The sequence below is a fragment of the Castor canadensis genome, chromosome 1 (assembly GCF_047511655.1).
Source record: "Castor canadensis chromosome 1, mCasCan1.hap1v2, whole genome shotgun sequence".
NCBI lineage: Eukaryota > Metazoa > Chordata > Mammalia > Rodentia > Castoridae > Castor > Castor canadensis.
Genome location: NC_133386.1, coordinates 21,548,965 through 21,563,299, shown reverse-complemented (window position 1 = coordinate 21,563,299; position 14,335 = coordinate 21,548,965). Strand labels below are relative to the sequence as shown.

Here is a 14,335-nt window from a genome sequence, read left to right as displayed (position 1 = left end):
CCCCCGCCCTCCCCACCCGCGTCTCTGCGCCCCGCGTCCAGCCTCCCCGCCCTCGTCGCTGCCTCGGGGTCCCCGCGCGCGGGGCAGCAGCAGGCAGCGCGGGCTCCGGCCCCACCCGGCGCTCGGGGCCAGCGCCGCGAGCCCATGGCCGAGGCGGGCAGGAGCCCCGCGGGGTCCCCGGGCGAGCCCGCCGGGCAGGAGGCGGCGGCCGCGGTCCCCGCACCAGCGCCCGCGCCTGAGCCGGAGGCGCCCGCCCCGCGCCGGCTGCCCGGGGACCCCAGCCCCCGCGGCCGCTCCCAGAGCGACCTCACGTCCTCCAGCAGGGGCCGCCCGCTCCGGGTCCACATCTCCGGCTCAGGTAAGCGCGGCGTGGGCGCGGGCCCGGGAGGGCCGGCTGAGAGCAGGTGGCGATGCCTCCTGGCCACTGGCCGGGAGAGAGGCCGGGGCTGATCACCCGTCACCGCCACCTCCTGCTCGGCTGCGACCCTCGGCCGAGCCTGCAAAAGCCAGGCGATCGGTGGGTGCGCGCCTGGCCAGGGCGAGTGCCCTGTGCGGTCTCTGCCGGTTTGCTGGGCTTGTCCATCAGGAAGAGGAACCTCCTCGGTATTCAGCGCGACTTTTGTCCCTTCGAAGGGTGCGGTCCTCTCACTTCAGGGGCTGGGGCTCGTGCAGGTCGTGGGAGCTCTCGCCGCTGCTCACACTTCTGAAATACTTTGGGGTTTGCTGATAAGAGGACCTGGGATATGTGTTTTCCTTCCTGTAAAAATCCGTGCAGGTGTTGGTGGGAGTTTGGCCAGACGGTTTGTGTCCGTATTCTTCACTGTTATTTGGAAAAGCCTGGAAGCAGAACCGCTGCTGTAGCACCGACCCTCAGCGCTGTGCCCTCAGGCTGCTCTGTGCAGCCAGCCAGGCAGAACCAGGAACCTGCCCAGGTGGTAATGCTGGATAAGTCACTTACCCTAGGCTCTGGCTTTCAGGTCTCAGTATTTAAATTGGGAATGATAGAATGGAGCTACCACATAGGGAGGTTTTGTGGATGAAAATGCTTTTGAACAAAGCATTATCCTAAGAACTTGCAGGCCTGTTTTTCCTTCTTCTCCTCCATCTCTTCCTCCTCCTCCCTGAAGTTCACCAGATGTGTTAAGTTTCCTCGGATTGTTTTACATTTGCAATCTTTGGAGAACTCAGGAGAGCTGGGAAACTGGTGATGAAGCCAGCTTCCCAACAGCAGCAAAGACCCTTGCTATGGTGTGCGCAGGCATGAGCCCACTGCCGGTTTCTGCTCTGGAGTCAGGCATTCCTTGACCTCCAACTCAAGCTCACTTCTACCTAATGCCAAGTTGTTGGCTCAAAAATGGGCATATTTTTATGCCTCTCTCTCTCCACTTCAGCTAGCTTACTGTTTTCCACCAAAGCTTTTTGTTTTCTTATTCATATAATATTGTTTTTGGCACCCAATGTGTATACTAGAAAGTCCTCAATGTGTTACTGATTTGATTTTGGAGATGACCTTGGACAAGTCCAGTCATAATTGTTAAGTACAGGTAATGGGGCGTCGATCACATAGAATCTATGTGGAAAAATTATTTCCTCCAAATTTATTTTATGAAAAGCAGCAAGCCAAAATGTATTTTACTTCCTGCCTTTGGTGTCTTGGCCAAACTGAACTCAAGCCATGAATAATCTTGCTAGACTTTTATGAAGGTTAACCATTCAGATAACCTTAAACTGGATATTAATCTAGTTGGTGACTATAGGTAAACAGGCATAGCTTGTATCTCCATTTTTTCACTTTTATAGAGAACAGCTAAACCAGCAAGCAGAAAAAGGACAGGAAAAATCTTTTGCATGTGAGTGTGCAAAGTGTACATCTTGTGAACCTGGCGCATCTGTTTAGAAACTTGTTTTACTTCCAAGGATTCTTTGTCTTCTCTTAAAGGATATTCATAAGTGACAACTTTCAGCTCAGTTGTCCCCTGCATTGCAAGAGTGAACTTCTTCCAGAAGACTGTGTTCTGTTTCTGAACTGAGCCTTGGATCTCTTAACAACAGGCCAGTGTAATTCCTATCCCTGCCTTTCTTAGAATCAGTGAACCAAATAAGCCCATCTCTTACTGGCACACAGAGTATTTCCCAGGACTGCTACATTTTACAAGACTGCCTCTGATGGATCCAAGAACCAGCAAGATATGAGGCTGGGATACCAGAATTATCTTAGAGGCACAACAAGTGGATTGCACACTGTGTGAAAATAGTCCTTGGCCTGGTGCTGGGGTGGCCCAGTTTTCAGGCCCTCCCCAGAAGCTCTGGGCATACTCAGAGGCTGTTCCAAAGCTTGGGCCTATGTGACTTTGCCAGAACCCAGCAGCAGCAACGGCCTCATCTCATATCCAGCCCACCCCAGACAATGAGATCTGCACCTGCATGTTGATAGGATTCCCAGGCTGCTGTTAGAGCCTTTCTTTCCAACACTGAATTTCAAGCTTGGCTACCCATAGGAACCACTTGGGGAATTGAAAGATAATGGTAACAAAATTTGTGACGGGGTCCACTCCCAGGGATTCTGATATAATTGAGATCAGATGTAGCCTGAGTTTCAGGTAATTCTTGCCAAGCTTGAGAACCATGGCCATGTGTGTGCTGACACTGTGACCAGGGTTGACCTGGGCAAGTGTAAACCTGAAGCACTTGTTCAAGTACTTTCTTCCACCCCTGTTGGTCCTCTCTACTACTGTATTCTCCCAAGTAGGTTCTCACACCCATTCTTGATTCTGCTTGCTGTCAAATAGTTCTTCCTGTGGATCGTTTCTCATAATGAGTTAACTGCCTGGCCCTTGGGATTGGGAACATGTTGAGGGGGAAGGGAAATTCCCTTTTGCAATGCCATGTGGCCTGGGAAGGAGAGGAGGGATCTCTCCATGGATTGTCAGAGAGTACTGTACTCCAGGATGCCTGACCATCCTCTCCCACCCTCAGTCATCACCCCCCTCTGACTCCTGGCTCCCCTCCATCATTCTCTGCACAAAAGAGGAACACGAACTTGGAACTCAGCCTCTAAAAATTTCCCACCCGTTGTAATTAGTCAGTCCAGTGTCAAACATATTTTTAAAAGATCTGCTGGGCACTAACCTTGTGTGGGGACATCCCAAGAAAACCCATGTTCCCAGAGCACTGTATTATTACTAGATTTTCATCAAGAAGTGTATCTCACACTTTGAGGGGCTTTTGTTTGACTTGTGGTTTGAGGATTTAATTTTGTACATAAGATACATGTGCTTTATCAGTAAAAACTATAGTTTTTTAATTTAAAAATCCATATAAAAGTGTGAAAAACAGAAGTATTTTCAAATAATAATTTTAGAAGACCAGACTAGAAATAACAGTGGTGCTCACGAGCAAGCCCATTTATTGAGCTTATAAAAACAGAGACTGCTTTTGCATTATCAAGGCACAGACTAGTTTACCATTTTTGAACTCACACTTCCAAAATCCAACAAAAATTCTAGATCTTTAAAATCTAGTATTTTATTTGGTAAACAAAGTGATGCTACTCCATTTTAAAAGGTGAAATCTCAAAGAAAGGTTTTCATAGGATATAGCCAGGGGCTCTCTTAAGAAACTGTCTAAATAAGACAGTTTCATACCTGTCTTATTCCTCTTCAGGAGCTGTGCTGTAGTTAGATGTTTCCAAAAAAGTGCTCTTTTGACAAGTCTAAGGTTCAGCGCAGTACATATTCCTACTGTAAGCATTCGCCAAGTCCTAACTAGTGGTCTACTGTATGCCAGGCTCTGATCTGGACCTGTGGGGACTGAGGGAGGGCAAAAGATGATGATTGTCTTCAAGTGACTCACTCTTGCATGGTGCGCTCTGGTTGCACAGAACAGAGAACCCTGTGAGCTGCCTCCAGCAAGGGAGGTGTAGGCAGGTGGACCACTTGGTCACCTGGTGTACAAATAGTCTCAGCTTCTTTCCTATTTCTCTAGCACCCCTATGCCCTGGTATGTCTAGGTATACACGTGATGTATTTTGCTTTTGAGATAGAATCTGTGCTAACTTCACCCCGGCTGGCCTCAAACTTTTGATCCTTCTGCCTCTACTACTCTAGTAGGTAGAATTACAGTCATGGACTAATTCCCGGTTGCTTGTCGTATCTCTTCTCTGTGCTCCCATGGTACCTCTCACTGATCTCCATGGTTGCAGCTCTTCTAGTTGGTGCTTTGTTCCCCAAAGAATACACTATGCCAAGGTGACTAGGTCCCTAGGGGTTTGTGGGTCCCAGACAGAAGCTGGGGGTGAGGAGGAGGTCCCCTAGGTCAAGAACAATGGACACTTGCTTCACATTTGTGTAAAGCAGAATGCTTTGTTTTGTTATTTTTTTGCTAAGTAGAGACCATCTGGCTAAGTTTAGTTTCTGTCTGTGCTTGGTCACAGAACAGCAGTGTCACCCTGCTGTGGACGGCTGGCCAGTTTGGACAGTGCAAAGGATGCCTGGTGGAGCAGGCGCTGGAGGGCTCAGATCCAGCCTGTGACCTACCCTGGTCACATTGAGCACCTGGCATGGACATGTGTGCCTTCTCCTCCTCCTAGGAGGGAAACGAAGCTACCTTTGTCTTTGCCTAGTGCTCATGCACGCACCTTGTGAGTGGATGGGCTCTTGAAACTTTGCCTGAAAGTAAAGATGTCCCTATTAAGTCAGGTTGCACCTGACCTGGAGAGGAAAAGAGGAAGTTGTCAGGAGCTGAAGCAACCAGTTCTCTTTCCCTGGTACTTTCTGAAGGCTGGCCTGGTCTCAGCTGACACTGGGCTTTCTTCCTCTCTAATCTGTGCACTGTCCCTCTGTCACAGGGGCTTCCTCACCTATCTCTTCCACACAGCACATCACAAACTCTGCCACCTTTATGGCACCCTGACCTCTGCTTCTGTGAGCTCTTGCCCCTTTGTTTGTCTGTGTGTGTGGGGGGGGACCTTTATATTTCTTAGTTCAAATTCCCTAGAAAGGTAAAGCCACCTTTTCATAGCAGGCAGGAGATGATAAGCCAAGAGAACCTTGTGGTTGGCTGCTCTTGATCAGATATCCACCGGAGCCCAAGACAGTTCAGGTGGTCAAGTCCCACAGTAGCAATGTGGTCACTTAATAGGGATGGATCCTAGACCATTTTCATTTATTCATTCATTCAAGCTCAAATTTATTAAGGGTGCTGTGTGCCAGCTACTGTTCTAGGCACTGAGTATATGGGAGTGAGAAGATATGGTTCTGAAATTTGGGGGCTGAGACTAAAAGTAAAGAGACCATTTAGAAAGGGTCTGGCAAGTCAGATGCACTAGCATCTCCAGTGATGTAGACCACATGCTATGCATTATGGGAAATAAATGACCTGAAGATGAGAGTTACTGTTATTCTGGTGTTCAGAGGTAGCATGACCGGCTCGTTGAGTTAAACTAGGTAAGCTCTGGTTTATCAGTACTCCAGTGGTAGCTGAGATTGGTGTGAAGCTGCAGGTTTACTCCAAGCTCCAGCCACAGTAGGGGGTGCTCTAGGCATGGGAGCATATCTTGATGTTTCTTTATTCATTTGATCAGCAGCAGTCAATGTGCTAAACACAGAGGCTACAGTGGCATTGCTAAGGAATTCATGGTTTAGTGGGGAAAGGTAGGCCAGCAAGTCAACCACTGTAGAGCAATAAAGTATAACTATGATTAGTTCCCTGTCCTGGGCCTGGGGAGAGCCCAGAAACTCAACTGTGGAGATGGTTGGGGTTGGGTAGTCAGGAAGGCCTCCTGGAGGTAGTGATACCTGCACAAGAAGGAAAAGGAAGATAGAGTTGGGGGCAGGGAGAGGAAACAGATAGACAAGAGCATCAAGGTCTGAAACAACCTGCATGATTAGAGTCTGGTTGTCAGTGAAGTTCTTGGGGAGAGGGAAAAAAGGGCACAGAGGAGAGACTAAGGCCTGAGAGGTAGCTGCACCTGTTTCCTGGGAGACATACTGTGGGTGACATTTGTAAGGTGTTTGTGAGTGTGAAAGGCACATATTCTGAATGTATTTTGACATGAACACTAAGAGGCAGAGACAATGGTGGAGAAACCACAGGCAACTATCATCTGTGTGAGCCCTGCTTACTTCACCTCCCTGGCCTTAGTTCCCTTATATCTGATCTGGAAGTAATTAAAAACAGTAACACCTAGCTCCTCGGATGACTGTGAGGCTGACAGGTGAGAAAAGCGCTTAGAATTTTAAAGTGCTTTAAAAAATTATATTATTTTATCATAGTTGTACAGGGGGTTTTGTTGTGACATTTCCGTATAGAATATATATAATATACCCTGGTTTGGTTCATCCCTGTGTAAATGGTGGCCCATTGTTATACGTACGGCTAACCATGGTGCATTAAAATTGATCATGGGTTTGTCTCCTCCCCCACACTGTGAAATCACTAGAGACAGGATGCTCTGGCACTTACAAGGCACCCGCTATCTATGTACAGAGTTAATGCATGAACTACCTAAAAGTCAGTTCTTTTGACATCAAATGTCTTTAACTCAAAAATTAGCCTCAAGTAATGTGTGTGTGTGTGTGTGTGTGTGTGTGTGTGTGTGTGTGTGTGTGAGAGAGAGAGAGAGAGAGACAGAGCAGGTTAAAAACTTGATTTCCTTTAAATGTTCTAAAATTTTTAAATAATGAAGTAGGGTTTTTTGGTTTTGCTTTTCAAAAAGCCACCCTTGAGCTCATCAGAGCTTCCAGGGGGATGATGCAAAGCTTCACTTGGCAACATCCAAGGAGAAAAGTTGTGGAAAGGAAGTTAGGACCATCAGTCCTGCCTGAGGTTAGTGCTGATGGAATCCCAGTCACAGGGACCCTACAGCCTCCTGTAGGGTAACACTGTGCTGGGTACCAGATGCAAGAGTGTGGGCAAGAGTGTTGGAAGGCAGTGAAATCTGGCTAATCCAGTTCTGCATTGTTTACACACACCATCACACTTCATCTCTGAAGCAATTCTTCAATATGCCATGTAGCAGCTTCATTTGGAGATAAGGAGCCTGGTTTCAGAAAGGTGGAGTAAGGCTCCCAAGCCTCACAGGTGACAGGGAAGTACTAGAACCAAGATTCAAACCTCTGTGACTTCAAAGCTCATACCCTTTTGCTTACCACACCTACCTTAATGCATATGCACCACCCCTCTTATAAACAACTCATCCCACCAAAAGGGAGAAAATTGCATTATGTCTTAAAAATTCTGCCAACACCAATGAGAAAAGTCGTTTGATCTTGTTGTTAAAGTCCATTTTAAGCTGCACCCAACACTTCAAATCTCTACTGCAGACAGTAAATTTGACTTAATTGTGAGGAATTTCTGCCAATATTTTCAGGGTAGCACACTTCGATGATCAAGACTTGTGTACATTCTTTTAATCAAAACCACTCAGTCTGGGAGTCATATGTATAATTTATGCACAAGAACTACATTTTGTCTCAAAGTACAAGTGTAGTTTCAGTTATAGTGAGGCTCAGGAAAAAACATTGAAGCAGCTTCAGTGTTTTTAAAATAGCAGGCTGGGTGACTCATTATCTTTGATCACACTAGCTGAAATTTGCACGAAGAAGTAGGTTTTGCTGGCTTGTCTCAGAAAGGTTTCTGAGATCTAACTCACTTTGTGACCAACTGGCTAAAACTCGACATTTTTATGACTTACTCTGCAGTTTCTTCATGGCTCTGTGAAGTTTTGAAAAAGAAAAAAGTAGCTATTGCTTATCAGGAAGAAACTTAAAAATTTTTTTTTAAGTACACTATCTGTATACAGAACTGCGGACTGTGATGAGGGCAAGGTTTGGACTGACAGCTTACATACTTTAAGTGTGTGATGTGTAATTTATGGCCATGAATCAGGACAACAGTGTTGCCTGTAATCTTGTTTTTTGTGTTCCTGCATATTCTTGACCTGTCTGGATGTTTGGTGTATTTTCTTTTCAGGTGTAATTTCTACTGAACAATCAGTTAAGTGGCCCGAACACCAGTAACAAACATAAATTAAAGTCTTCTTCTCCAACCTAGTGAGCATCAGGAATCTTTAATATCTACTCCAGAGGCCTGGATGGATGGGGTAGAAAGCTATGACAATGATAAAGAATGTGACTTCAATGTAATGCAATGTATTGTAAGTGTTCAGTGATGGGGAGCAGGACGATAGAGAAAGAGTAAGTCATAGAGGGGGTTCATCTCATTATAGCATGATATATGCATTTCTAAAATACCAGGGTGAAACCCCCTGAGCAACCAATATACACTTAAAAAGATGAAGGATAGGAAGGTAAAACAGGTTCCGTGTGGGGATGGGACCAGTAGGAGGGCTGAGAGCATAAGGAGAGAGAGAATGAGGGTGAGTATGTGGATATATTTTGTGTTCGTATATAAAAATAGAACAATGAAACCTGTTGAAATCGTTCTAAGAAGGAGGGGAGGGAGGAGATGAGGGAGAATGATGGAAGGGGTTAATCTAAGATATATTATAGGGCTAGTGGAGTGGTTCAAGCAGTAAGAGCACCTGCCTAGCAAGCATGAAGCCCTGAGTTCAAACCTCAGTGTTGGAAAAAAAAAGATATATCGTAAGTACACATGTAAATATCACAGTATATCCCCTGTATAACTATTGTAAACTAATTTATAAGACTATATATAATAAAAATGTGACTTTACATAATAGTAGAATTCATGTCTTCAAATGAATGCTATCTTTCCAGTTTGGCACAGTGGAGCAGTATGTGCTTATTCCAATTATAATATTTATTACTGGGCAAAACAGTATTGGACATTGAGTACTAACAGTGCCTGTTTTGCCCAATAAGACTGATAATTGAAATGTGTGATCATTCTTTTTATTCACTTACTCTGGCTACAATTTAATATAACTCTTTAAAGGTCATAGATCCCCTAAGAGTCATAGTTACTGCCACTGAGGAAGAAGAGGTAGCTTCCTAAGAAGGGCAGGAACTGTTCCCCAGTGGTGGGAATACATTATCACTCCATCCCAGCATATCCTGCTGTAGGAATAACAATCATTTGGATGATGAAGTCATTCTCATGACTTTATAGTAACACCTCAGGACCCCAGAAAGTGTAACCATGCAAGACAGTACATGCTAACCAAGCAGGTCCATTTGGACTGTTGACACAGTGACTGTGAGATTAAGAAAGTAAAGAAGCTTTGAAGTCACCACGTGGCACTTGTGAAAGGTACTCAATAAGATGTGAAGGAGAGCATTACTTAGTACAGTAAAGTGTGATCAAGATGAACAAATGTCCATAGCCAGTAATTGAGACTCCCTTGTTTGAGTGAAAGATTAGAGGGACTTTTGTTGTTTTGTTTTTTAATAAGGATACAAAAACAGTCCAATATCAGGAAAGAGAGTCAAGCATCATGAGGGCTTTTGAACTAGGAAGTGCTAAAGAGTCTACTTTCTCTCCATCACTGTTTATTTCTGGAACTCGATCTATCATCTATTCATCTATCTATCAATCTAGATAGTCCATATGAATTGCTATACCAAAATATCATAGACTATTATGGACAACAGAATTTTCCTTCTCACAGACCTAGAGACTGGGAAGTTGAAGACGAAGGCACTGAAGTCCAAGTCTAAGATCACTGGGTGTCTGATGAGGCCCTGTTTCCTGGTTCGCAATATGGCTGCCCTCTTGCTGTATCCTCACATGGCAGAGAAAGAAAGCAGGTTCTCTTATATGGACTCTAATCCTGTTCACATTCTTATGACCTCATCTAATTCCAGTTATCTCTTAAATACCTCACTTCCTAATACCCTTACATTAGGGGGTGGAGTATCAACATTTGAATTTTGAGAGGATACAAATATTAATTTTCTGACACCATCTATTCTATCTTTCCCTCCATTCATCCTTCCTCATCCATCTGTATGTCATCAGTCCCAGATTTCTCTGCTGCTGTATCCCTCCAGAGTCCTCAAATCTACCTGTCATCTTTTCAAACTAGTGAAGAGCCCTAACTTGTGCCTTAGGGTTCCAATTACAAATGTAACTAGCCCAACTACGTTCATGTGGCAAGACAAGTCATGTAGGTGTGGAGAGGACAGTTCTTTGATAAGAGATGGAGGGACTGAAACACTCCAAAAGTGTCAGTTTCCTCATTGTCTAGGGGCCTGGGGAAAGTGAAGAATTCCTGGGATTCAGGAAGCAGGAGAGTCACTGAGAAAAGCCAAATGTTTAAAGTAGGAAGGAAGGAAAAGGATGGAATAAGAAAACTATAGACTAGAAAGATGTGTTTACAATGAAATGGGTATTCCATAGCACAGTTTGTTGGAGGTATGGGGAAGCAAGCAAGAATGGGGGGAGGGGGTGTGCCCTAGGGAGCAAGGTAAGAATAGCAAGGGTGAAGAATATCATTGGCTGGGGTGCAGGTGGGAGGCACACATTGGAGGATGGGTCTTCAGGGATAGTCCTTATGGCTTGAGGCTCACAAAGAGTCCAGAAGGCAGGCCTGGCATGATGACAGATATTTTTCTTTCTCCCTGACTGACAGGATGCCTGGTGTCCTCCCCAGTGATCCCCACCCAGTGGCCCCCCCAATGCCACAGTGGTATCGGGGTCCTATTTCCATTCAGGGCAGCTTTCAATGGCCATTTTTATTAATCTCCCCATTCCTTCAGGGGCATTAATGGTGGGCCTCTCATAGCAGACCATGCCTGTGTCGAGGGGGAACAATATGACTGTAAAGCTGATTCAGACCCTCACCCTTGGCGGACCACATCCTCCCATGTTCAGGCCTGGCTTCAGGGGTCAGCTCAGACTGTGAAGTGGCATTCCTCTGCTCTAATCTGATCAAACACTGCTCAGCCAGGGTTTGGAGCTGGCATTTGTTCACCTACAGTGACCCAGATCAAGATTTGTGGGTTTTCACTGGGATGAATGCTCCTAAGTTAGCTTACAAATTCTCAGAAGGCTGGGATCTGAAAGTCACCTGTGACCTCAGGCAATGTCAGGAAGGTTTGCCCAAGCTTGGGAACATACCAGAGGGACCCTGTAGCTGCCAAGCAACTGTGGAAGGAGAAAGAGGTGTCTTGAACCTCTGGTGCTGGAAAACTTGCCTTGTACATTGAAATCTGCATGTGGATGCCTCTGTCCCACCTCCCCATCAGGCTACCTGGCTGCCATGTCTCGCTTCTCCTTCTGCACGTACTCACTTGAACAGTCGCTCTTTGAGCCTTCTTCCTCCAAGGCCTCCTTTGATGTTCATCTTCGCAGGCCCTTACCTGTGTGAAGTATTGCAGAGGAAAGGGGGTAGGGTGTCTCGGTATGATTCAGCCGGCCCCTGTGCCTCGCCAAGGAGGCACTCAATCCCAGGCTGTGGTTTTCAGATTAGCCATTTGCTAATAAGCAATAGGCGACAAAGGCCATACCAAAAGGATGAAATTAGGGTCTTAGTTAGCCACATCAGAAAGGGCCTAGGCTACCATCTTCTGCTAGAAGTGTATTGGGGTGAGGGTTTAGGCAGCTCAAATGAACTACAAAGGCCTGTGGGCCAGAACTCTCACCCCAAGTTCACACAGGAGTTAGTGACAGAATCCTTTATCTGATGCATCATTTCTCACATGCTACTGAGCTTGGGAGGCACTGGGAGATGCTGGTGAAAGGCAGTAGGTTTTGGTGCGGATTGGGCTTTTACAGTTTCTAACGGGCTTCTAAGTCCTGCTGATGTTGCATGAACCACACTTTGAGGGGAGTGAGGCTCTGTGGATAACTTTTAATGGGTTTGTCAACTATTTTAAGGACTGATTCCTTAGAGCACTAACTGCATTGGAATAAATAATCCATATTTTATCCACTGCTCTCAAACCACAGCCAACATAGCAGACTTTTTGTGGCCTCAAACGGTAGAGGGATTTCTTCCCACCAGCAAGCAAATGACTCTACGTCAGACACTAGCTGGGTATCCTCTCATTTAATGTAGTTCTGACATTGTCTATCTGGAGATAGCAACAGATCCCACAGGGTGAGGCCTCAGTCCTCAAGACTACACCCCACCCCATTCAGACCCGGTGACAAATCTGTGCCTCTGGAACTTCTGTCTGAGCATCTACAAATTGGGGTTCTCATAACCCCCCTCACAGGTTTGATTAACTTGCTAGAATGGCTGACAGAACTCAGGAAAACATTATGCTTGCCTGTGCCAGTTTATTAAAAGCATATTTTAAAGGTTAAAAGTAAGCAGCCAGATGAAGATGTAGATTGGGCAAGTTCTGGAAGGGCCCCAAGGTCCGGCACTTCTGTCCTCATGGAGTTGGGGTGTGCCACCTTTCTCTGGAAAAGAGTTTGTCATGGCTAGATCCAAGACAGAAAGGTGGAGAAGATTAGAGTTTCTAGACATACTTCAGAAAAGAGAAACCTTAGCTTCTATAGCTTGCCTTGGAGAGGTACAAGCCAGGAACTATGGATGAAACAAAAATTTGCTACCAAAATATCACATTAATATACCTCAAAATTCCATCTTTGAAAATCCCCAGGCTGCTTACAGTCTACTATTGCTTTCCCATTTGTCAAACCTTACTATCTTTTACTGTGTAGTAGGTAGAAGCTCTGAAGGTTTAGGGAGTGAGCCTTAGAACTTCCACCTATACACAATAGTTTGCTTCAAGAGTGTCCATATGATCTGGGTGTGGTGGTACACACATGTAATCCTGGCACTTGGGAGAGGAAGGCAGGAGAATCACAAATTCTCATAGTGAGTTCTAGGCCAGCCTGAGCTATGTAGTGAGACCTTGTCTCAAAACAATAACATAATAAATAAAAACTAAAGAGTTCCTATATAGATTGGTTCCTGGGACTTCTCTGATAGTGGGCTTATAAACAGGAGGATTAGAGCTGAGGCTATAGCTCAGTGGTAGAACACTCACCTAGCATGTGCAAGGCCCCAGGTTCAAATCCCTAAAAAACAAAAATGGGAGTAGTTGGGTTTTGTTGTTGTTGTTTTAAAACAAGTCCATGGTGGACTCAGACTCATGATTCTGCTGGCTCAGTTTCCTGTATGGGCGTGTGCCACCAACACCCAGCAAAAGTGAACAAATGGGAAGCTTAAAGTAAGAGGATTGTGGTTCCAGCAAGCCGAGGCGAAAGGTGAGACCTTACCTCCAAAATAAGCAGAACAAAATGGGCTAGGGTCATAGCTCATGCAGTAGAGTACCTGCCCAACAAATGCTAAGCCCTGAGTTCAAACCCCAGTTCCACCAAAAAAGAAGGAAAAAGAGAAGAGTAGATCATCTAAGAGAACCTAAAGGATAAACACTGAAGAAGCATCTTTGGGTTGCACCTGAAAGAAGCCATTGGGATTCACAGTCAAAGTCCCCCTTTTTTATTGAACCCAGGGCCTCACACATATTAATCACATACTCTATCACTGAGTTAAGTCCCAGCCCCTCAAAACACTTTTGATGAAATTCTGGGAGTAGAAAGCCAGAGATTTGGGAGAAGAGTTGGAGTTGAAAAGGTGTTTAAGGACCAGAAACATGGCTAGAGATGAAGGGTAGGAGACTGGCAGAGTAATGTCAACAAGTGGGGTCCTATGATGCCAGTGCTTCCCACACAGCCATTTCCAGTCATCTTTCAGTAACGTGGTGTTCTGGGATGGGTCCTGAATGTTTATGGATGGTGTTGAGCCTGTAGCAGATGGTGATCTATCAGAACTAAGGACAAATTGACGGTAAGTTCAGGAACATGGGTATGATCTGTGACACCTAGTATATGCCAGGTGTTTAAGGACTGAAATGAACGATGATGTTTAACCATGCTTATCCCAGCCTGGAAGCATGGCTAAGGGACTGAACCCATGCACAACTCTTGATCCATCAACGATGTTCAGCAAATACTTGCTGAATCTCTTCTTGTGCCAATGGGAAAACAAAAATGCAGCCTGTAGAACCTGCATCATAGTGTCAAAGATAAAGTGTCAGTGACAAAGAGCCCAGCATGAACGGAACTCAACTTCCATTTGTACAGAAGTGACTGGGGTTTTAAGTACAGAATGGAGGAGTGGAGGGGTGGGTGAACAGTGACTAAATAAAGCTAGGAAAGTGAAAAATCAGGAAGTAGGGGGTTGGCCCATGTGAAACCCATCCAGGTTCCTTAACTGACAGTACTGAACTCAGGCAACTATCCTCCCAGAGTCTGGGAGACAGGAGCCCTACCTAACAGTTGGGAATCTCCAAATGTCAGATGAACAAACTAAATTCTTTGGACAGTCCTGAGTTTTCACAGACAAGCACTTTAAGAAGGGTGAGGGTTATCCTAGGGATGCAGCCTTGAGCTGTAA

At 45.4% G+C, this 14,335-nt stretch overlaps 1 protein-coding gene across 2 annotated transcripts in view; it reads left to right on the top strand.

Annotated features, from left to right (window-relative positions):
* The first annotated feature begins 144 nt into the window (after positions 1-144).
* Positions 145-14,335, top strand: part of Phactr2 (phosphatase and actin regulator 2) — a 258,646-nt gene continuing 244,455 nt past the window's right edge. For both annotated transcript variants that reach the window (XM_074072877.1, XM_074072861.1), the window contains exon 1: positions 145-358. In XM_074072877.1, the coding sequence (XP_073928978.1) occupies positions 145-358 (214 nt within the window). The remainder of the gene's footprint in view (positions 359-14,335) is intronic.